Source organism: Paralichthys olivaceus, chromosome 4 (genome assembly GCF_024713975.1).
Source record: "Paralichthys olivaceus isolate ysfri-2021 chromosome 4, ASM2471397v2, whole genome shotgun sequence".
Lineage (NCBI taxonomy): Eukaryota > Metazoa > Chordata > Actinopteri > Pleuronectiformes > Paralichthyidae > Paralichthys > Paralichthys olivaceus.
In genome coordinates, this window is record NC_091096.1 from 11,457,561 (window position 1) to 11,483,118 (window position 25,558).

The 25,558-nt window shown below is 39.5% G+C and overlaps 2 protein-coding genes across 11 annotated transcripts in view; both read left to right on the forward strand.

The window, feature by feature from the left end:
• Positions 1–3,538, forward strand: part of pdlim5a (PDZ and LIM domain 5a) — a 68,589-nt gene extending 65,051 nt beyond the window's left edge. For all 8 annotated transcript variants that reach the window (XM_020101088.2, XM_020101087.2, XM_020101089.2 and 5 more), the window contains 3 exons: positions 816–936; positions 1,181–1,296; positions 1,963–3,538. In XM_020101088.2, the coding sequence (XP_019956647.1) occupies positions 816–936; positions 1,181–1,296; positions 1,963–2,052 (327 nt within the window). In that variant the 3' untranslated portion in view covers positions 2,053–3,538. The remainder of the gene's footprint in view (positions 1–815; positions 937–1,180; positions 1,297–1,962) is intronic.
• Positions 3,539–4,603: 1,065 nt separating this feature from the next.
• bmpr1ba (bone morphogenetic protein receptor, type IBa) overlaps positions 4,604–25,558 on the forward strand; it is a 68,321-nt gene continuing 47,366 nt past the window's right edge. For 2 of the 3 annotated variants that reach the window (XM_020101057.2, XM_069523679.1), the window contains exon 1: positions 4,605–4,783. The gene's annotated coding sequence lies outside the window, so the exon portion shown is untranslated. Of the gene's footprint in view, positions 4,784–25,558 lie in introns of all 3 variants that reach the window. The other variant, XM_020101059.2, reaches the window with a different exon arrangement.

Below are 25,558 nucleotides of genomic sequence, written 5' to 3' on the forward strand. Positions count from 1 at the left end.
CATCATTACTTTCCACTTCAGCTGCATGTTCCTGCAGCATGCACTTTTCTGCAGGTAAGCAGAACTTGGCAAACACCTGAGCTGAGAGCATCGGAGCAGCTAACAGACACAAGTCTGTATTCCGGATGATGTCATGGCTGCTGTTTGCAAATCACTTGCCACTTGCCCAAGTCAGGAATGCAGTAAAGGTTCAGGTGTTAGGAGAATAAGGCTTAGAGGCCCAGAGGTGGCAGGTGTCGCTTGAACCCACAGTGTCAGGAAGCTGACATCTGTGCTCTGACATTCATCCCTCACATGTTCTAACCTCTTTAGCCTCGATCCCTTTCAACCCTCTATTTCTCACACATCTTCAACCAGCTTACAGCTTCTTATTAACTTGTTTTCTCACTCCCTCTCCCCTAATCCTCCGTCTCACTGCGACCCACCAACCCTCCATTGATCCCCTGTCCTTTCTTGTTCTCACAGTTTGGGTGGGAAAGAAATCAAATGTCTATTTTAAGCTGCGTCATGAGGCGCCACATGAAAAAAAAGAGTCATATTTAAAAGGTCAGACAGTAAGAAAGGTTAGACATTCCTGACACCTATTAAACAAAGAGATTTATCCAACAGATCAAATAGGGATTGATTCATAAAAGCAATAGATAGTTGATGTGATGAGCAAAGTAACATGGTTTTCACTTTATCCACCCTGCTTTCTAGAGAACTGGATCTAACTCTCCAGCCACTGTGACTGACACACGCACACTCATGCACACGCAGTCAAGTGCTCCTAACAGCCTGTGTGATGACTCCAACTTGTTTGTGTTTGTGCTCAGGAGGTGATCAATGCCCTCAAACAGTCGTGGCACGTGTACTGCTTTCAGTGCGCTGGCTGTCAGCAGCCAATCAGAAACAACACCTTCCATCTGGAGGATGGAGAGCCATACTGTGAACAAGGTGAGCAATGACGACTTTGAACAACTTTCTGATCGGCCACTCAGACCGTGTTGAATTGGGCAAGACAAGAGTAGCCTTCTGTCATGAATTAACTGTACATTTTGATTTCACTCAGGAATGACGTTGAAGTTGTTTTTATCTGTAAAATTACCTGGTGTAACGTTTTTCTCTTGATTGTCCACTGTCCTTTATGATCTCTGTTTATGTAGAGTACTCACTGGGTCTTTGTCTTGTCGCTAAAAAGATTTCTACAGTTTGTTTGGGACTGGATGCCATGGCTGTGAGTTCCCCATCGAGGCTGGAGACAAGTTCCTGGATGCCCTCGGTTACACCTGGCACGACACCTGCTTTGTTTGTGCTGTAAGTGTGAATCATAGATACACATCATAGTGGATCCTGTATATCCATGTATATATCCTGACATCACATTTGGGGGAAGGGCTTGAAATGATATTTGGGTTTGAGAAGTTGGCTGTGCAACCTATTCGATTTTTTGACACTGCACATGTCTGTAATTGGGGGAAACATCGGGTGCAATTTGGTTTCAGACACCAAAAACAGAACATTTGTCGGGTTGGAGTCAGGCCTGATTAGTTTTCTCTCAGACTCTCATGGGTTAGGACACAAAATTACATCCAGAGCCGCACTCACTCCAAACATGCAGAGTCCGAGCTGAAGTCTAAATTTGACTCAGTATTAGTATGAGAACATAATGGTGACCACCCCCTGTGACCACCCTACAATCCTTTTATTCTTATTCAGTTTTAGTTGCTTAACATTTTGTTTCTTCCTCATTACCTTGTTTTCAGATTTTCAGATTTATCTTCACTCAGTGATTAATCTATTGTTTCACTCCTTGGCAGATGTTACCTATAATGAAAAATAGTATATAAGTATTGTTCATTTTTCTTGTATCTAAAGTTTTTGCATCATGATGTGTTAGGATCACGGTCAGCTGTTTAAAGTATTCCAGACAGCTTAACTCATGTAACCTGTGTGTTTGTGTGCTCATGTGGTTTATTGCAGGTGTGCTGCACCACACTGGAAGGCCAGACCTTCTTCTCCAAGAAAGACAAACCTCTTTGCAAGAAACATGCTCACACATTCAAGATTTAAATCTCGGACTCTTCTCACACATTTTTGGCTGTGGAACATTTGATAGGTTGAGAGGATCTTTGACTATATAGATTAGTTTCATGCACAGTGGTGTCTCCTGGTGAGCTAATTCAGCCAAATGCAGGCACTGTAAAGAAAACATGATTTACATTTGCTTTCATTATCCCTTTGAGATGCAGCAATAAGGCTCACAGCTCATAATGACCATTCTCAGTTTCATCCAATTTTCAGTGGAAATACTTCCAGACTCATTTTCATCTGGAATTAAGATTCTGTGATACCCAGAGTTTAATCTTGACTTTTATAGAGGCATGACAGTGGTGACGTCATCACATTTTCTGTTTTAATATGTTAAGTGACATGTCACTCATTGTCGTTAGCCAGTACCAGAGATATGTTAAATTATATATTCATACCCGTATTATATGGAAACAATGAGAGCAAAGTATATCAAACAACTTTATTCAAAGCAGGCTTTTATGTGGCTGTAATCAAATAACAGTCTGAGCAGCAGCTATAAATAAGTGTTTTTATATAGTTTGGGCTGAATGATGATTAAAGCTGTAGCCTTTGATAAATGCTTATAATTATTTAAACTTCTTTATTTTTAAATGAATTCTATTTCAACTTCTTTTTTTAAATGAATGAAATGAAGTCATTTTTATTATCAATTTGTTGTGTGAAACTGGTAACACTGGCAAAACTATCACCTGTTTCAAAACAAAACATTAACTTTTAGTAATATATGGGTCTGTGAGGCACTTAAGAAAGACAAAGAGGAATGAAAATTGGTCTTGATTTTATTGAGGACATGAATCTAAATAAAAAGTATACATACAAAACAACAAAATATAAAGCCCATATTTGTATATTTATGTATCTCTCCTCACTATGTGGACTGACCGAACTGCATAGCAGAGGCAGCAATGTGTTTTCTATTCTGAGTGCCAAATAATTTCATGAGTTTTATAATTTACCTTGTATTATTTTGTATATTAATTTTCCAAATTGCATTCATTTTTGGTTGATCTGGTCGTCTATGTGCCTCACAAAAGAAATAAGCTCTCTGTGTCCTGCAGGAGAATAGGTTGTCAAACATGGATATTATGAACTATGTATATTTTATTTTGTTTATAGATGTCTTATCAGACAGTATGTATTTAACTGGGTGAAGGGCATGGATGCTGGTGAAGGGAATCGATGCCAATTAGTTTCTTCAGTTTTTTAAAAATTCTCACTTGATTGTCACCTAACCATCCCAATGTACTGATTTGACGATATTTAATTTTCATTCTGACTGAGGGGTAAATACTGTACAGTATTTTTGTTTTGTTTTCCACACAGCAGAGCAAATTGTGACAAAACTCTGTTATCTTAATTTCACATAATTATCATTTAAAAAACTGTCCGGAGGAACAATATACAGTGTTGACTAACTGTGGCTTATAAGAAAGAATAAAAGTTCAGTCTGACCTGTTCAATCCGATCTGTGTTTGTTTAATAAATGATGTACTTTTAACACCATATCTGAGGTTTACTACCTGTATTATTATGAAATAGAGGACTCTGATATAAGCAGAGTGAAATGCAGATTTCATCTATATGCTGAGAAATGTCAGAAGAGACACAGAAAAACAATGAGGTGAAGTTGATGCTACTGTAACTACTGACAGGATGAGAACATGATAGAATGAGAGCGTGAGTGGCAAGAATCTATAACATTTATGAAGTTGTTAGTTGGGACAAGTTCACTGTAGAGGACACAATGTCCATATTTAAAAATATCTCCATCATTTCCTTGGTTGTTTGCATTAGACAAACTGAATATGGATATGACTTGATATCTCTATAGTTCAAATAGACCCACCCTGCACACACATCATCAGCATATGAGGAATCTGGTGTGTATTCAGTTTATCCAATTTATTTGCCGTGATAGAGGCAAGGCTCAGTGAATTGGAAACATAGCAGACAACCTTAAGGTTATCTGTCGTAGCCTATCAGTTATCCCCCATTACCCTGTTCTATAAAATGACCCCAGATAACTTCTGTTAAGACTTGATGAATAAAAAGACTTTATATACATGTCATGTATGTTTCCATTAAGATTTATTTATATGGATTACAATGTCACGTGAAATGTCAAATGTGATTTGTTTAAGCTCATTGACAATGAAACCAGTAAATAAGTGCACATCCACCGTATTCCAGTGTTCTTACCAATTGGCAATTTACTCACAATGAGTTGTTGGAAAAGGGTGAGAAATATAAATGTCAGATATTTTATTCATTAATTGGGTTATTTGTTCATTTAGTTAGTTTAGCTCTCCGTTAAATTGACTGCTGCAGCAACAACCAGAATGTTGACTCTCTCTCAATCTACTTCTTCAGCTTTCATTGTACAAGTTGGATAACAGAAGAACAGAAGTGAAGATTAGAAACAGTAAAGTTTCTACTGCTGCCTGTCGGTGGCATTAATCACCCCTCATACCCCGGAGTGAGTCACAGCCTTTCACGTGCATTTGTGACGCTGTGTGCGCGCGCGCGGCTGAGGCGCGAGAACGAGGCTGAAACTCCGGAATCCGAACAAACCGACTTGACTCACATCGCATCTGAAGCCGGAGTCACACCGAGAGTAAGAAACAGAGAGTGAGGAACCCAGAGTGAGAAACCCAGAGTGAGAAACCCAGAGTGAGAAACCCAGAGTGAGAAACCCAGACAGCAGCCTGAGGTGAGTGAAGCCGGCGTGAAGGAGCGTGACATTTTATCACGCAGGGTTTTTTTGCGTGGCGGTGCGTTTCCATGTTTGACAGACTGGTCTCTCTTTTTGTTTGGCTGTGTGTTGACAATCTGCTGCACGTGCGATTTTAGAGCCACACAACTTTCATGTGACGTAAGAAAAAGTTTGAAGAGAGTAAAAAGTTTGTGTAGTTTGTCTTGAGGTGTTTGTCTCAAGGTGTCGTTAAAGATGTGTATCGTTTATCACACAGATTGAGTAGGATCACATCATTTATCATTAACCCAGGTCACTAAGCAACAAAAAGTTTTTATTGTACGTGTGGGAAAATGTTCCAAAAGGGATTTTTTAAATAAATATGACAGTGACAGTAATATAAGTGTTTTGCATGTATCAAGGCTACCTGGACAAACACTGCTGTCTTTAAAGTAATAATAGTATTTAGAACATAAATACAATCTTCAAGTTTAGTTTGAGATACCATGACGATACAACAGCAGTAACTGCAGATGTAAAACTAAATGGGCTGTGATTCAACTTCAGGAAGTTTTTTTTAAATGACACACTGGTGAGATAATGTGACTTTTTTAATCAGCCTCTTACAATAATAACTTGGGTTTTTCTCAGTTATAGACACAAACCTTTAATAGAAGATTTCGTCTACACCTCGGTTATCCCAACTATGATTTAAGACATATGATAGGAGATGCTAAGATGTACCTTTATTGACAATTAACAAGAGACTCAGCAGGGCAAGGGGAAAATGTTGAGATCAAGGTTGTGCAATTTGTCCAATTCTCGAAATATACAATGTACAAAATGTGAAGTAGCTGTTTCTTGAAATATAGATTTTAGTGTTTAAATAGATTTTAGTGGTTAGCAGCAGCAGTTTATTGTGGAAACTTAACAGTTACTTCATATTTTTTTATTTTCAGAGCTTTACTCCATTTTTTTTTTTTCAATGGATTGTGGTAAAATATTTTTCTCTATTTTCTGCCAGATAAAGCTGAAAATCCCTCTCCGTAGGGACTCTTTGTATTTGGGAGAGGGGGGGTCTACATATTCTAGTAGCAATGACCTACCTTTAAGTTTTGAGACTTGGTGAAGTGAGCCCCTTTCTTCAAGGGCTAAAAAACTTAAAATGAACCTCCACACAGCCTCCAGCGCTGAATAACCTACAGCCCAGTATTCCCCATACACCCCACTTATACACACACTTATACACACATGCAGGTATGCACGCAGTATTCAACTCTCCCTTCGAGTCCAGTAACCAGGTCCAGGTGTTTGTCAGTCTGGGTTATGACAAGAGTATATCTGTACGTGTGTGTATGCGTGCACTCGAGCGAGCATGTGTGAATGTATATCCAGATGGCATAAAACCGTGGCTCCAAATCTTACCTCACCTCATCTTAGGGGTCTGGGGGCAGTAACACCAGGGGACCGTGCATTAGAAAAACACTCAGAAAATACGAATGAGAGAAGCAGAGGTCCAGATGTGTGTGAGCGTCAGTGTGTGTGTGTGCGTGTGTGTGTGTGTGCGTGTGTGCGTGTGCATGTACGTGTGTACTGTTTTCCTTGTCTGTCAATCTGCTAAGTGTGTGCAGTTGTTGAGGCTTCACTGGGAACAGCAGTCTTATTTAGGTCAGGAACGCATCGTACAAATCTGAGAAGCGGCCACATTCTCAATTGGCTGTATAATTGAGTTTCACATAGCAGCTGGAAACAGAACATCTCCCTCATTTTGTTTTCTTAAGTGTGTATGTGTGTGTGAGAGATCAGCTGAGACACTTAACAGTTTCATACCTCGTGATGTGAGACGAGGTGTCTGATAGTGAATGCTGGAGATTCACCTCACATTGCTGGAGCTTAATCTACACGCTATGAATAACAATTAGAGACGCACCGATTCACTTTTTCTCACTTCTGATCGGATTCAGATACTTGAATTTGGATATCTGCAGACACAGAAATGGATACCAGAGCTGGTTTTGTCTTTATTGTCATTATTATTATTATTATGGGAAGTAGTAGTGGAAAATTGTACTGAAGTTAAAGAACTGTCAGTAAAATGTGTACAATTGTACTGAATGTGAGTAAATGTCACTGTTAGCTTTATTTAAGGGTGAAGAGGAGGGTGATGATAATTATATGTGATGAATAGTTTGAGTTAAATAACTTCTTTAGCTACCTGGTGAACTGTATATGCTCCTAGATGAGAACCACAATAAATAAATTCCAGACAGGCATTTTGAAGCCTCTGCGTAACTGATCATTGATTACAAGTCATTACAAGTTCACAGACACCACCACAGACTTTGTGAAGCAATACTAAGCTACATAAATCACATAGTCCATCACGCCTTATAGAATTAACAGTAATATAAAGCAACAATAAATGTGGAGATGAATATAAAAATATATCTTACAGCAGCTGCAGCTCAGGCTTGGGTTTATGCCCAAAAAATATATCAAGATATAAGTATCATCATAAATGTCACATTATTTTTTTTTAAGTTTAAAGACAGATTTTTGCTCCTAAGTGTGGTTGTGGTTTTAAACTCAACACTATATAAATCTTAAAAGTAGATCAATAATGTTTTATACCTCCTCACTGTGCTTGTACAATTAATAAGAAATATATCCTGATATATTGAATCTGTTTGAACGTCACTGAGCTGAATGAGCTCTGCAGTCTCAACATGGATGATGAAAAAAGGCAGAAAAGAAAATGTTACCCTGGAGTCTTTTGAAAATAGCAACGTTCCCAGTGAAATTACCGTCATGATAAAATTCTGCTGCGCAATGTGCACATGTATAACAAACACATGTTGTCCCACTGTCTGTGTGGATGAAGATGCTATGAAAGTGATGACAAAACTTTATATAAGAATAACATTTGCAAGTTCTCCTCAGAAGGAAGAATTACAAAGAAGTTTATATTTGCCTTGTATCTCCTCTCCGATTTTTTATTTGTCATTAATAGAAGTTTTTAATGTTGTTAATGTTTGGTTGGTACATTAAATCAGCAGCTTCTCCTCTACTGCAGTTGCAGATTAGATTTTTTTATTTGCTGCGTTCTCACACAGTGAATCATAACTTCATCATGTTACATGTTTTTTCTCTGATGTTGTTGTTGGTATTATGAGGTTACCTGAGGTAGTCGCAAACCACGCCAACACATTCTCTTAAAGAGCAAAAATATAAAAAGTGCTTCGAATTCCAATGTATTCCAAAGCAATTTATTTGAACTCTAGGTTAAGTAGATTTCACAGTATGTCAGCATCAGCACTGGATCAGATTGGTCCCAGCTCCACAGCAAATCTGCCAAAAACAAACTCATTCTGTCGGCCTCACTTTGAAAAATGTAAATGATTCGAGCTGAATTGGACACAATCCCTTTATTCTGTGCAGGCAAAAAGTGAATGTCATACATAACAATAAGTAAGACAGCAGGACAAAGGCTAATAATGAGTAAAGACAATTGCTCATGTGAACCTGAGGTTAGTTTGCCAGCATTCAACTTTTGCTCCAGTTTCCTCAACACGAAGATTTAAATAACCAAACAGAGATAAGGGCCTGAAGCCTGAGGCCTTCTCCTCAGAGGTCGGACTTTTTTAATTATAGTGTCAGTGTGATTTATAGAAACGTTCCAGTATTTATCTTTACCTGAATTCTGAAACAGATAATCTGATAGCTTGGGCAGCGTTTCCACATGCCTTGAAAGTCCGAAGCTTTGAGTTGAGATATTAAACAGCCTTGAAGGGTTTTTCAAAATGAGCATGTAGCGCGTGTAAATTAAATCTGTCATGTTTATCACCCACAACAAACCTCTGAGTCTGTCCACCTGAAGGAATTGAACAACAAGGAAACTTCCTTAGCTTGACTGTGTTTTCTGCTGTGAGATTCACTGAAACTGCTTTTCCTGCAGCTATTCACATAATCAGTTCGACATGGCAAAAATTACAAAACATCTTTGCTAAGCAGTGGTCAGTTACATTTCTCTAAGACGTCATGCAACTACAAACTCGCATTTTCTTGAAGAAATATTTTTTCTGTTTGAAGTGACAGTGTTGAATTTCATGTTGCTGTGCTTGTTTTCTTCTCTGAAGTACTTGTACCCAGAGTGATTGTGGTCAGATATCCTTCTTAATCAGTTTTCTGAAAGTTCTGCCTGATTTGGAGCCTATTTAAGTACTTTGCGGAAAAATGTTGGTAACTTACACTTGGTGAATCCAGATAAATCAACACACAGGTTGGAAACAAATAAGAATCCATCGGCAACACTCGAGGTCACCATCAGTATGGTGACAAGCGTCTCTCACATGTCTTAACTGCAGATGTTGTGTTGGAAGAGTTCAGATTTGTCAAGTGTAGCTGTGGACAATGATTATTTTCTTTACTCACATTTCCCCCTGCAGGGTGGTACTCTTCCTCTCAGTGGTGTATGGTAAACACACTTTTGTATACTTTATCTTGACGAAAGACAAAGGTAAAGAAAGTAAATCAAGTACATCCTAATGTGATTATGGCCACTTCCAATAAAATCCTTACACAGACGTCTTTACTGGAAACATGCTGTGTTCCACTCTAAAAGCCTGTCCTGGTGTTCTTATGACAACAATTCATTCTATTGTATACATCCCAAAGTCACATATTAAAAAAGTGATTGCACAAGCCAGGTCAGAAATGTGTTTGTGTGTGTGATCTTTGTTTTGACACACATGGATCCCATCGGGTTTGTTGTTGTCTGATGCTGGGATGAGTTAAAAACTTGACTTGGATGGAAATTGATCTATTGCCTCTGCTGCTTTGATATGTTAAAAAAAAAGTACTCACTGAGAAATGTGCACACACACAAGCCTCTAACACACATTCCTTTTACTTTACATAACACACAATACTTGCAATATACAGCTAGTCATAAGATCAGGTTATTTCTTTAGCTTAAAGATAATGATATAGTTTGATACTCCAATAAGGAGGGTCTTTTTACACCTGAAAGTCCAGACCATGGGTCATGTCTTTGTTTCATCATTTACATTTGATCCATTTAGTTTTGGTCTCACATTGTAATTTAGATATGTACATCCTGTCTTCATCACCTATGTTGGCTGCATCTACCCATGCTTGACATTGATTGGTTTGTCTGCATGCTGTCAATTCAGCTGTTGTTTTCACTAACTTGTTCAATAAAGAAAAGCAAATACTCGAAACTACAAAAGTATAACAGAGAGGTCTCATTAAAAAGTTTGTCTCAAAAAATCTGAACATTCTGCACACAATGGGTCACTGTGCTTAGAACAGTAAGAATTTGTAAGACATAATATTCATACTTTAATCAACAGCACAGTATTTAAAATAATTTGATTATTGATAATTGATTGATAATTTATGATCATTTTCTTAGTGCTCTACTTGTGTTAGTCTGCTTTCTTATATTGCACCATAGGCACCATCTTCCTGGCACTGCCTTTAAATGTGACTTTGATCCACTAAGCCTTATAGTAAGGAGTCAGACTTGGGTCAATCTTCTTTGGGGTAAACTCTGCTCATAATGGGAGCAACCATCATATAATACATTTGTTAAAATACTCCTCCAGTTAAAAGAGAGACTTGGTGCAGGCCACGAGCTGCAGAGAGCAGATAACATCTGACAGGAAATGTGCCTACTGGGTTAATGCAGCTGTTGTGGTGTAGATGAATGATGATAGAGGCAAGCACTGTCCGTCCTGAAGGCTCATGGTAGCTGTTACATGCATATATGACACAGTTTGTTTTTGTAGCTGATGAAGTTGGTGTCTTCTGTGGAAGTGTGAGTGTGCATCTGTGATGAACAATGAATGTGCATGTACTGTCTGGTTCTGATTGTGTTTGTATATGCATAATATAGGGTGTGTTTATAGTTATGTCTATGCTTATCTCTTCAGAACCAGATCATCCAGGTCCACAGTCTCATTATCTGAATCCACATCTTCATTACACCCCTGCTCTCCCCCTCAGGGTGGACGTTTAAACACACAACGATCCTGATGTCATGACAGAGTTATTCTGTCACCGCGCTCTATAATTCTCGCAGGGCGCCCAGTTCAGCCACTCCTTCCTTTTTCTTTCCTGTGAATGATGTGGCATTAGCACCTTTTTGGAGAAACAATACTTGAAATGTTCCAGCCATTCTTTTTTTGAAGACATCTCCAGGACCCAGAAGGCGATCAAAGTAATCAGCAAATTACTGTGACTAGAGTAAAGCTGCTGGCCATGTAGCGCTGCACAGAGAACGAACTTCGAATGAAGGTATAAAACATGTTTAAATTATGATTTATTAGACTGACTAATAGCTCAAAGACTCAGTTTGGGCCTGTGTCTGGGCGGATGTTGAAACATACTACCAGCCATCTTCTGATCTCATAATTTGGCTGTTTTCTTTCACTGTTCTGTAGGTTGTACAGCTCAGCCACTTCTCTTCAGTTTCTTTTCTTTGAGTTTTTGCCAACTGTGCCCCTTGAGTGTTTACCTTTGTCGTTTTCTTTTTGTACATTTAAAATCCAGTTTACTGTTGGTAAGAACGGCCCTGATCACAAACATAAACAGGTTCTGTCCTTAGGTTGCTCTAACTCAACATAATGCTTTTGCTTTGAACCGTGAGGCTGTGCTTTATTTTCTTAGACTACTCTTCTTGTGTTTGATTTGGCTCGGTCCAAACCATAGTAATCACCAGGCCTGTAGCTCAGTGAGTGATGAGTGGGGGACTGAGGGGAGAGGAAAAAGAAAAAGGTCAGAGGAGAGAAAGATAACCATCTGGATCCACTTTGAGACAATTTCATCCCTCCCGCCCCTTAAACCCAAGACCCCCAATTTTCACGGTGCCTCCTTTTGAGGTGCCGTTCCGTCAGTGACAGGAGAAATATTTGCCTAAGAGCAAGTGTCATTGTTAAGTTTCAGGAAGTACCTTCACCTTTTGGTCTCTTGGTCTAGACAACCCCTCACTTGGCCTGGATCTCCATTTTATTTACTTTTAATGGAAACCTTCTTGATAGACAGCGACGTTGAGTGTCACTTCTCAATTTTCCATTTGTATATACGCAGAAAGAGAGAGGGAGATAGACAGAGAGGAATTGCTTCCTGTAGTAGCGTCGCCAGTTATTAATTTTCAAAGAATGCCTAAGAGGTGAAAGATCAGACCGAGTGGCGGAAAACATTGACTTCCTGTCTTAAAAGACAGGGTGTAGAGCACATGAGCATTTCTTTTTCGCTGCATATGTCAACATGTCAATGTGTCCAAAAATGATCAAATGAGCAGAACCTGACCACCTTTACATTCAGGTGACTTTGATCTTTGTGTTCAAGCATCTAGTTTGAAGATGTAAAAGAGGTGAAGAGACTCACAGAGAAGCAGGTGACTCACAGCCGGTCATACTAAATGAGAACCATGGCCAGGAAAAAATGTTAAGTGGAAAATGAAATCGTGAATATTCAAAGAGTTATTTGCACATTGCTGTGGCATCTATTTGCTTTTTCTACTTAAGCTCTGATTCCCTGTCTGTCCTTCTTTTTTTTAACCGAGGGAGTCTTTCATGACTGTCCTATCGTCCTCCACACACATGCATTTCAGCCTAGAATGATAAATTACTTTTTTATTATTTGTTCCAAACTGTCTTTGGCAAAAGAAAAGGGTGTAATCAAACACAGAGGTTAGTCCTGGTTATTATTTTCTTTCTTTCTGTCTCTTTTTCAGTCTTTCTGTCACTTGTTCCTTCTAAAAGCTCTCCACTCCTCATTCACAGACAAGTAACAAATGTGCTGCTGATGCACTGCTTTGTGTCACATCGTTGATGCTCCTCTTGGCTGAAGCTGTGTCCACATTGCCCGTGCAGAAGCCACCTTCTCATGAGACATAAATTCATGATGGGCTCGTCAATGTGTTTTCCAAAGTCATTATTCTGGCATAATTAAATCAGATTGATACGAAATTAAATTTTCCCCCCTGAGATACTGAATCTGGTGCATGTGAAATCAAATCTCGAGGGGGGCCTGTTTCTTCACTTACATATCCAGTGGATTTATACACCATCCATCTCACTAGGCAGTTACAATGTGAAGCAGGCCTCTGGGAGTCTTTGTGTTGTGTACCCTGCAACAGTGTAATGCTTATTGAATCAGCTTATTGATAGGTGCAGTGGAATATGTCGATCACTGACATCTGCTATTGTGACGACGATGATGATATTTGCATATAGTTTATTTATAGATGACGTGGAGACCAGTAACAGGAAGTAAGTGGAGGAGAGGAAGAGGTAAAAGTTGCTGTTACAGATCACATTATGCCAGACACTGTAGTAGCAGGAGGGCTGTTGTTTGTAGATTCAATTATGTGGTTTTAAAAAAAAAGGAAGAGTGCTGACCAGATGCCTGCCGCTGAATCAGCTGGGCCAGATCAGGTCGACAGCGAGATTCAAAATGACAAAGAAATTTATAGTTATTCAAAGTCTGAGAGAGACCGGATGTCCCTAACAGACCACCGCAGGATCCGAGCCAACACGCCATCAAGCAAATGACTATATATCAGCCTCACACACACTGTGATTAGAAACACTGCCAGTTTGTTATGACCTTGCAGAGGAAGCATCACTCAGCAAGAGGTCATTAATGGAAAATATGATCTATTTATCTATATGCGCTATTATCTGAAGTATAATAGTGTTTTTTTAGAAATGTTCATGTCTCGTCAGACATTCTTACTGCCCACACACACTCCCACCATTCATATTTTTTCATGCAACATGAGCTACCTGCATCCCAAACAGGTGTGCGTGCATACACACAAACCTGCACCACATGCTCCCCAGTTTTATATTCAATGTGAAATGCTGGGAGCTGTGTTTTTACAAGCCAAAACCTCTGAACCATGTCCTCTCAGCTTCCTGCATGGGGGGAAAATCATCCCAGCACCGACCCTGTGTCTTATTTAGCAGTAATATAACATGTATGGTAACTTGACTCTTATTTTTACAAGTTGTTTTGTGACTTTTCTACTCGGTATACAGCAGCGTAAGACATGGTCGAATGGGGCTGGAGTAATGGTTAAAAGCCCAATTCAGGATTCAAATTTTGTATTATGTGCCAGGTACCATGTACCAACATGTAAAGCAGGTCAGCATTCATATTGTCATTATATTTAGAATAAAATAAGTACAACTTTACACAATGTATTTAATACATTACATCTTGTTCATAGTGTTTTTATAATATTCCGGAGGTATGGGATTTGAGAGCTCATACCTCCGCCATGGCTAATGCCCTATGCCGCCATGCCAACGCAGAGTTTCCCATTAATTATGTACACTTTGGTAGGCCGCTACATTATAATTCTTCCCGCCACAGTTTCACAATTAACTTTTTTTTTTTTTACATTTCTTGTAATAATGTTAGAGTCTCTAAGTTGGTGTGTGCAGCGCTGTTTGAGGTTGAGGGCTGTTATTTGCCGCATCCATGATGTTGTCCCCGTCCATGCAGACAATCAGACTTCAGCTGCAGTTGTGCTCAAGTGAAATGCAATTCAGTTCTCTCCCTCATGAGAACTCGTCTTTCACTCTTTAGTCTGTGTACCCGTCACTGAATCAGTTGTGTAAGATGACAGGTATAAGCGCGTATATGCATGTACACCCCCGCTACATATGTGGAAAATGCAGCAAAGAAAATCTCTTGGCCATTTATCCAGTTCTGTGTCAGACAGATTTTAATGGATACCTCTTTGGTCCATGTTTCTCCCCTCCATAAAATTTTATGGAAATCGTTTCTGTAGTTTTTGCGTTTTCCTGCTAAATAACAAACAAATGATGATGATGAAAACAAAACCTCCATGAGATAATAACAGAGCTTCATGTTATTCACTATATCCACTTATACAGTCCAGTTGCGTAACATTGAACAGCTGAATACTGTTGAGGCACATTCAGTTTATTCACTTACTTTTGTCAACACTGAGCAGTTCTTTTACTTTACAAAAAATCTTACGACTTCCATATTTAATATGGTTAAGTGGAAGATAATATCAAATTTAACTATGTAATAGAAATATCATATTTTCTGCTGTGAGAATCACTGCACAGCTGCCAGATAGTTATAACTGCGGTAGAGAAACAGAGGTCAACAGACACTAGTAGGTTTGTTTAATTCACTCTTTGGATTATGTTCGTCTGTCATATTTAAGATTCCATTAAGCCAAATCAAAACATCCGAATTTCTCACAACATTGTTAAACACACCACTGTTTTTTTTTAAAGCTTACTGACTATCAACGCCAAATAATTCTGTTTGTTCTCTAAACCTTGTTCCTGTAGATCCCCTCTTCAAACGTCACCGGCTGTAGCGTAGGGATTAATAGTAATGATAGCAGTGCGGCGTGTTTTCTCCTGCTTGTGGGTGCAAATTCTCCTCCGAGGCATCTGTTGCAGGTTTCAGGCACATGTTGTAGGATTAAGGAATTAGCCATAACAAATAATCTCACGCACACAACCCCCCCCCACACACACTGGTGTGCATACACTCAAGTCACAACACTAAAACCCACCGTTACAACTGTACATATCCAGACATGTTTGTCCAGCATTTGAATCTTCAGCTAATTTCTTCTAATTTCTTTGTTTAACTCTATTCATTTGCATAAGTAAACAGAAATATAAAAAGATATAGTAAAGATAATTGTAACATAATCTCATAGTAATAGGTCAGGGGAAGCCAAGTTGTCAGAGACTCTTTTTCTCTGGAAAGGAAACACTGAGTTTTCCAGCATTGCCCCTGGGTTCAGGTTCTAGCTAATCAACGGTGCACACAGCCGTGACTGTTCTGTTCCAGGGGACTGGAGATGAAGGGAGGGGGGTAGACAGGATGAGGGTCCTGCCTGAAATAAGGGCATAAGGAGAGGAAGGAGGGAGTGAGAGCATGTGGTTGTGTGATTTGAGGTGTGTGTTCATTTGGCTCAACTGTCTTTTTTTCTGTGCAAAATCTCAGAACTGTGTTTGTTTATGTATGTGTATGTGCTATTCTACATGTAGATGAACAAATTGTGTCAGTGGTACAATAAGTTACTTAATAGTGGAGAGTTAAGTGAGTTGTGTTTTTGAGGCTGAGCTATAATCACTATCAGATGTCTCGGCGGAGGAGAGGGACTGGGGGGGTGGGGGATGCGTGCGTGCGTGTGAATGAGAAGGAAGAAAGTAAGAATAGTAGGAAGACAGACTGACAAAGAAAGATGGGGGAAAAAGAAGACAAAGAACGATCCGGCTGCTTCACATGCCTCATCAGTCAAATGTATGTGGGATTATTTAGGTGCACCTCTCCACTTTGAAAGACAGATTTTCATTCCTGCACTTGAAAAGATATATTTTGATATGATGCTGTTGACGAGTCAGTCCCCAAACAAGTACGTTAGACTGATGAAAAAGGAACATGCATTATTTCAAAGCCAAGCTGTTGTATGGTGTTTTGTTCTGCAGCATCTTTCTCAGTTTCCTTTGGTGCGTAGCCTCTTCACTGTGTAACGCTGAAAAGAAGCTGAACACTCTTCATAACTCCACCGCTGATTGGCATCTCCTGCCTGAATCTCAAAACCTGTGGGTGGCATGTTTAGTTTTTCTGTATATAAAGGTGTGTTTCAGCAATTGAGTGTGCACGGCCCTACTACTATTTCTCCGAGGCCACGTCCTAATCATTGTCAGATGGTGGACACAGTTCTAGCGTCTGGAGCCATTTACGAGGCCTGAGGCCGCTTGTGGCGGGACGGGGTGAGGGGGGGTGGGGTGGGGGTGAATCCGTCCAACGAGGCTGTCCTTTGTTGTCTGAGAACGTGTGAGATGGAAAGTAGGGGCATGGAGCACATGGAGAATCAGTGGTCAACCGGCACATTTTACTTGACAAAGTAATGTTTTATTGTTAAAATGTTTGTCCTGGATTATTATTCCTTGAAAAATCATCCATATTTAATGGTTGAGTGCAGGCCCGGATCTAGACTGCTCAGATTGTGGGGGCAATTAGGAATTTGGGGTGGGCACCTTTTCACACAGTGGACTCAAGTTTGAAATAATGCTTCTCAATAGGAAATTCAAACAAGCTATCGTAAAATAATATTACCAATAACAATAATAATAAGTACTGATATTAATAAATGTTTTTTGACACAGACTCAGACTTGCGGCACCGACATTTTTAACGCCTGCTTGGAAGCAGAATAAATTTAAATTCGGTTGGGAATTGCCCCCCCCTGCCCACTTTTAGGTCCGGGCCTGGTTGAGTGGGAGAAGTGCCTGTTAGTGGTCAAACATTGTTATTCACATTTTATTCCAATGCTTGAGCGGCATCAGATGTGGGTTGTAGTTTGGTGTAAAAGGTTTGTCTTGTGCAACAACCAGCAATGACTCACTGCTCAAACAATATTAATAGAAGATTGTTATGTTTGAAATTACTGTGTTAACATATTGCATTGATAAAGGCAAATGTCCTCATGCTGAAGTTGGTGAAACAATGACTGTTTACAGTTATTGACACATTTCCATTATTTCTTTTTTGTACTTTCAATGAGAAGAGTTGTAACACTTTTTGGGTCTTGCTGTCATTTGCACTACTTTGTTTTTCTTCAGACCTCCCATTCATTTCTGGAAACCCTACAAAGCTCTATTTGCGCTCTACTTACACCTTACAATGTTTGTGCTGGATTATCATCCTGGTTTGAAATGGTTCCTATTGAGGGAGAAGAGCTCTTCAACACTTGAGCGGAATCAGATGTGGTTTGTGGTTTGGTTTGAAAGGTTTGTCTTGTCCAACAACCAGGGATGACTCACTGCTCAAAAAATATTTTTTTTATTTATTAAGATAAAACTTTGAATGTGTAAAATGACAGGATTAACATTTAATCCATCGAGTAGTTTATGGGCTAAATTTCCCAAATGTGTAGTAATGAAAACTGACTTACCTATTTCCAAGTGCAAACAGCTTGACTCAGCGCTCGTCGTCCTGAGTTAAAAGTCAGAAATCTGGTTTGAACATGGTTCAGTGTTTAAAAAGAAAAGTAGATTTTGGTTTCCTCTATCAACTCAAGTTCAAACTTGGCTCATGAAGTTGGGGATTAGTTTTGCTTTGCCAGTGATGTTATTGCTCTAAAATTGTAAATGTTTTGGTGCCAGGAACTTGACTCGGCTACATGTGTTGTTTGACAACTTGTCAGTTCACAAAATGGAAACACAAAAAATGTTGAAGAAACGAGGCACAAGCTCATAAAATAGTGAAACAATCCTTTTTGACTAAACATCATATTCCGTTTTAAGATTTAATAAGCTCAGACAAATGTGAGGGCCCCTGATGCGTGAACTTCAAACTCAACAGAGGTAGGTGAAGGATGTCAAATAAAATATAAATGGAATATTCAACGTGCAGCTGGTAAAACAATGAATGCTTTAAAAGACTGACTAAAATACCGCTGTGGAGAGTTTCCATCATCTTTCCAAGAAGCAAAAAGTTACAGATTTTCTTTTACAGTTATTTGCACTATGTTGTTTTTCTTTAGTTGTTTCATTGTACACTTCAGGAATCCATCACTGTTCAGTGCTCTATCCCACTGGGTAAAGAAATTCTGTAATTCATTTCCACGTCTTCCTTGTACACTCTGAAATCCACCAAACCCTGTATTGCTTAAATTGTTTTCCACTGTTCACATCTTCATTGGCAGGGATTCATCTGTGCCATGCTGATCTCAGTGGCTGATTCCAAACCTCTTCCTGACCCTTTGAAAACGTATGTAATTAAGCAATGAAAACTTGTTTAAGCTGTGCCATAGCCAGGCCATCTGCTGCAGGAAATTAAGGATAATCTGGAGGCTGTGGATGCCCTTTGTTGCCACAAGGCGTTCTCAAGGTGAAGTGGCTCTGCTTCAAGATTGGTTTTCATCCCGTATGAATTAGTTTTGCGTGTTTCTGCCCTCACCGTGCCCTCCTCGTTACCTCTCAGTGTCTGTGCTGCTGCTGTCTACTGTTTTATTCGTCCAGCCCTCTAATCATAAATCGTCTATCCAAATAGAAATGGTGTAACGTGCTTCTCCTTGACTGTAGTTATTACCTCTGCCAAGGAGGTTATGTTTTAGTCTCTGTTTGTCTGTTAGTTAGCAGCCTTACACAAAATTTGCTGGTTGGTTACCATGACACTTAGCGATGTGCTCTATGCCTGATTCTGTGACGTTTCTGTGTAAATAATGAATTTTTTGTTTGTTTTTTTGCTTTGATTGGAATCAAAGCTCTTTTAGATCAGGGGAGTTTTCAATTAGCAGGGGAATGTGTTGGAAATGTCCTTAATCCATAAAGCAAACCTTGAATCCTGCATCCGCCCCCTTGATCAAATTCACTCCAACTGGTTTTTACAGAATGAATGCAGTAGCAAACTGTGACTTTAATTTTAAATTTTATTAATTAAATTTTTTTGTGTTTGGTTGTATTTGTGGTTTCTTTTTCATAGATAATGGGTTAGTCTTTAGCTAAGTATTTATAAAAACACTCCTGTAGTTTCTGCGTATCCTGCTGATAAAAAAACAAATCACACTGAAAACATGAACGCATTGCAGAGGTAACTATGAAGATGTAAAAATGTACACATTTTTGACAGTTGTACTCTATTATTTAAACATTTTGTGTCATATAAATACTGGACAAGGAGTGTTTTACTTTCACTCAACCCAAAAACTAATTACGTAATGCCTTACACTTCCTTCTAGCAATAATCACACCATTGTAATGTATGTATGTATTTTGTTGTGGAATTTGTATTATATTATTTTCTTTGTCTCATATGTGCTCTTCAGCTCCACATTCTTAGGGATATAGTCAGACAGGAAGAGGTAAGCCCCACATATATGCGGTTATAAAGAAGCAGTGAGTGGGTTTACCAGCAGCAGTGAGGTGCTGTGAAGCAAAGAAGCAGTCTAAATGTTTACAATGATTGATTTAGAGATCAGTGTTATTTTGTAATGTCAAATAAGGTCAAATTTACGTACTTTGAATCCTTCTCCTGATCTGGAAACGTCTGCTTGTGATTCAGAGAGGACAAGCTGAACTTCCTCGATTGAAGTTCACCAGCGGATTCGATTTTCGAGCTGGAAAACATTTTGAGTTTCTCATTGATTTGAGACACGAGAGCATAATTCCCCAGATCTACTCAGGGGGAGCATGTGATTTCTACAGTGGCTCTGTTTTGCTCGGGTGTTGAGTCCCTGTGTGCTTGTTATTTTTGTGTAATAGAAGAAGAGACTAAAAAAGGAGGAGCGATGTCGGATGAATGACTTGGTTCATGTGCTTCAGGTTTCAGCTGGTTTGATCATTCAAACATGTAAATCCATCCATCAGCCTGCCTTTGTGCAAATGAAGACTCTGCGTCACAGCTCATTAAGGAACAACATAGCCACACACATTTAGGCTTCCATCCCATCCACGCTACTCCTTTTTTATTTCAGAACACATCAACTCTGCTACGGAAACGTCTGGTGTTCACTGTACAGAGAAGTTTGGAACATTGCCGGCCCTGTTTCAGTTTGAAAACTCCGAGCCTGTGTTTTAGTCTGGATGGGCAGAAACTGGGATATTTAACGGTGACGTAGACACTCAAAGCCGCTTGCTGATTGGGCCTTTTTGGTCACGTTTGGTAACATTGAATGATTAGCCCTATCGTATGACCAGCATCAGCCTAACGGTGTAGAACGCAACATGGACCATCAATAACAAGCCTTGCTGGCCCTGTTGTCTTTGCTAACAGCTGTTTTGCAGTTAAATTCTACATTTTACTATGATACAACTGCCTAGATGCTTAAGAGAAGATCTAACTGTGACAATTCCCGTGAACACCACCACTCACATGCCTTCCTAGTACATGTGCATGCCCAGTATATGTAAGTGGTCACATGATCTGCGCTTTCAGGCAAGTTAGGATGAACAGGGACTAAAACTGATACAAAGGCACAAGTCTTGTGTGGACAGAAATCGTTTTTGGTTTTTCCGTAGTAATACGGATGGAGCCTTTGAATCCAAGAGATTTCATACACACAACACATTTCAACCATGCTGCGTTGAGGTGAAAAAAGGTTCCAGAGCAAACAGGCGGAAAAGATTTGGAAATCTGGCAGGTGAAATGGATTTGTTCCTTGTTTTAAGTCTGCAGGTAGAGGGGGCACAGAGTGAGAGGTCTGTGGTGCCAGTAATGAGTCATATCCTTCAAACTGCTGCTCTTCGTCTCAGACACCTCCTAAAATTCACACTGCTGTGACCGTCGCACACACATACAGTTTGTGCACAAGCAGACACACAACTCTAACCTGTTCATGACTCCTTACTGTACTTCACACCTCGGGGGGTATTTTTTAGGGAAACACATCACGTCAGTCACCGACGTCAGCGCGTCAATCAAACTCCTGCGAACACAGTGGATGTTGTCTGACAGGTGCAGCCGGCAGGGGTGGTCTGCGGACGCCTCCAGTTTGACTGAGGGGATGTACTTTCTGTGAGTCCCTCTGCTCGCTGTCATCACGTAGCAAAATAAATTTGGACATTTTCAGAGGAAACATCTGGACAGACAGGATGTAGGAGAAGTGTTGGACCAAATGTTAAGACAGGCATTCAATCAAAAAGTTGCATTTTAAAAAGTTTCTTTTTCAGAGATTTCATCCTTCGTTTGTTCTGTGAACAGTGTCAGCTTTGTGTAAAGGGGAAAAGTTCAGCTGAGGTCAGGCTACTTGCAAGATACAGTATGTTTGTCTGGATTTCATTGGAGGTGGCAGGAGTTAACCTCAGGGAATAAAGCTTCCCATCTTGTTGTGCTAGCATTGACAGTGTCGTTGTCTGGTAAAAAGGCCCTAAGAATATTTTTCATCGAAGAATAAAAATAATATATCTTTGACATGGTATTGCACTTTGCATAACCCTTTGAAATGTGAATTGAAATGAGTGTGTGCGTGTGTGCGTGCAAACACGATGAAATTTTAATTTGACATGCAAGTTAAATGAAGCCTGTCCTTGTGTGAGATGTGTTTTCTTGCTGGAGAAAACATACTGCGCTCCTTGTTACAGATGATTATAGTGTCAGTCTCTGCCTCACTGCGCTCCCTCCTCCTCTCTGTTCAATATCTCTCTCTCTCTCTCAGGGTCTCCTTCAACACATTCGCCTTTCAACAAGAATAACAATTAATGTTGTTGTATAAAACCGTGGAGGGAGAATACAACAATCAAGCAGTCATCAATTAAATTTAATTCCTGCATGTGAATGTGTGCTGTAGAGACACAGGGAAAGAGGTGGTAAAGATGAAGAGAAACTCTGCCAAGGCCCAACAGTCCCCAGATCTGGATTTTTATTTGCATCTGCACCAAATTGCGCCAATTGACATAAATATCAGTCCCCTTAACATGCCAGATTTTCTTTCATCAAGATCCATGAATTATTCCGAGAGAAACCAAAGAAAATCTCTCCATTTTATAGAAAGTCAGCTCTGATCAAGATCCATACCAAACTTTCAGGGGTACTTTCCTGACCCATATCACAAGTTTTATGGCAATCCATCAAGTAGATTTAACATAATTCTACTAACTAACAGACAAATAAACAGAGACGTAAATGTAACCTCCTTGGCAGAGGTAAAGAGATAAAGAGATGGTGCCGGTTTGTTCTATGATCTTTGCGTGAGTCTGGTTTTATTGAGGTCTGAATCAAGGCTGTGTTTTTGTCACAAACATAGGCTACACGGGTTTCGTATTAGAATGCCTGGACACTGGGCATAAGGCATAGTGCCAGGCAGACATACAGGTTTTAATATATTTTCTGGTCTGTGTGTGTGTGTGTGTGTGTGAGTGTGAGTGAGAGAGAGAGAGAGAGAGGGAGCAGCTAACAGAAGTGCCTCAGAGCAGTAATGTGTTAGTGCAGGGTAAAAGGCCAGGCTTGCTGAGTGATTGCCACATTACCCATAAGTATGAATAAATCTTCTGTTCAGACATTTGGCTATTTACAGACTCACATGAATTTGATCATGTGTTTTCTTTTTAATGGTTTTCTAGGATTTGCTAAAATGTCTATGGCACCACTGTTTTATAGGATAGCTGTGCAGATGGTGGAGGGTGGGTGGTATGTCGGCTCATAGATGGGTCTGAGATCAGAATGTACTTCATGACAAATTTAATGTTGGACAGTTGTTGATCACAGTGTTGTAAATACAGCGACTCAGAACGGGAGAGCACGTGAAAGAGTTTATTCTGCAGAGGGTTTTTTCCACCGTATATACAATTTATTTCAGTGGGAGAATTAGATTACTCTCCACCCAAACATGAGCAGAGAGTCTTTGTAGCTCTGAAGCTGAAGAATTATGTAGAGTGGGTGTGGTGCTGTTGCCCAGAAAACATAAATTACCCAAAATACCAGAACCACTGAAAATAGGTGGATTATAGACAATTTACAGATTTTTAGCCATGAGCACTGACTCAAGGTCAGCCTGCTGAACAGCACAGAAAATTAGGACAAAGAATGAAATTAAATGACAGAAATTGATCTAAACATGAAGTCCTTGAAGTAGTCATGTTATCTGAGTTTCAATAAGCGAAAAAAAACAAGACAATATTGAGATTTATATTTGATAATTGACTTTAGATTATACTGCTTGTCTTATAGTGCAAACTCAAACAAAATGTATGTGTACGTATGAGTGTTAATCTGTGTCTGGATGTGTTTGTGTAACCATAAACACACTTGTTTGTCTTGTGGATTTGTGTGACTGCCAAAGAGAACGAGCTGACGATATGATCAGTCATCAAAATCCACGACTTTCACATCTGTGCTCTCTAAACACTCATCTGTTTAAGCTTCCACGTAGATAAGAATAAACACATGCAAATAAAGGACAGAAAAATGTTTCTGTGTCTAGCTGCTTGTTCGTGTGTTTACACCTCAGGCTGCTTCTTTTCTCCAGTCATCCTACCTGTCACTGTTTTCATTGGCTATTGTGAGGCAGAAAGCGAAATGACAGTTTGCAGGAACTCGGTGAAAGAAGGGATTTATGCAGTAATCCACCTCACTGATCCTTTGTAGAAACAACCAACTGTCTGGCACACCGCCTGGCTCTCACCACAACACGCCTGCTTTTGATACCTGATGGCCGGACTGTATACTTACTTAGGTAGATTGAAGCCATTTCAGTTGGTAAAACAACCGGTTATTGGCTCTCTGATGAGTTGACAGAAGTAATGCAAACTGTAAACATCATGTTTTTATGTCTCCAAGCCAGTGACAGCCAGTGGCCGGAAGAAAATATGTTTTTGGGTTGTGCCTCCAGTCCATTCTTGTGAACATGATATTTCTGGAATGCCTTGAGCGAATTTCTTTAAAATTGGTACAAACATTTTTGGTGTTCAAAAATGGTGCTTGGTCAAGATCACTGTGATCTTTAAAAACACAAAATTTGTCTTATGAATGATGTGTGTCAGGAATATTCCCAATCTTTCAATCCCTCACTTAGACTCATGGATGAATTGATTAGATTTGTTTTGGGGTCAAAGTTCAAGGTCACTGCTCCCTTTCAAAACATGTCTTTGGTCTTGTGAATGCAAGACTTTGGTGGTCGAAAGTCAAATGTCAAGGTGACAGTGACTTCATGTTTGTGAACGTGATACTTCTGGAACCCCCATAGGAAATATCATTACTGGCACAAACACTCATGGAATAACTCATTAGGTTGGAGTGGTCAACGGTCAACATCGTATCAGCCTCATGTTTGGCCTCTTCAACATGAAAGCTCAAGTCTTTTGGTAATTTCAGAAATTTCAACCAGTTGTCACTTGATCTCAAAGATAAGCTGATTAGATTTCAGTGGTCAAAGGCCATGGTGACCTCATATAAATACATAAAAAAGTATTTAAACAGAAGCTGCACTGGTTGGCGTAGGCATACATCTACAACATGTATGTCAATTGCTATAAATGCTGTTATCTGTTAGAGTATACTTGTTATGTATGTGTTAATTTGCCCCATCACATTTGAGGTTAGGTCCGATAGGATTATTTTGTTTGGGAGCATTTGGCATAAACAAACACTGACGTGCACTTATCCATGAGACTGGAGCCTCAGTTTCAGTGGTCGAGCATCTTCAAACATCAACTACAGTTTTTATCATCTTCAAACTGATTTTAACTTTTACCCTAAGTTGATAATGAGAGTCAGTTCAGGTCATCCTGTTTCAAATCATCTCTGTAGAGCAGTCGCCGAAAAGACGAGCATTCTGTGTATCTTCCTTTCTTCCTGAATGCAAGCCCAGGCCTGGTTTATATATTTCTGTGCAACAACAATGACTCTCATTTATTACCCTCTATCTAAACAAACCTGTTTTATTTTTCTAAAAGTGTGATATTTTTAAAGGCACGTCTCAGTGTACATTTCATTATAAAATGGATAAGGCTTGTGTCCTGTCATGACTATAAAAGCATGGGGAGCTTTGGTCCTGAGGGCTGTGTTTTACTGGAGCTGTGTGTGAGCTAAAAGAAGCATTATCCAGCAATTACCAAATTGCATGTCATTTTCTTTGTCAGGAGCTGAATGGCACCTTTATTTGAGTAAATGCAATACTTTTAATTCCTTTTTCCACTGGTTGTGGTTTGAGAGATGTATTAAAGTTTGTAGAGCTTTGATTTATGGACAATCTGGCCTTTTTAACACCCGATATGAATTGACCTCTTTGTCTATTGGTGGCGCTGACTATGGGGGATA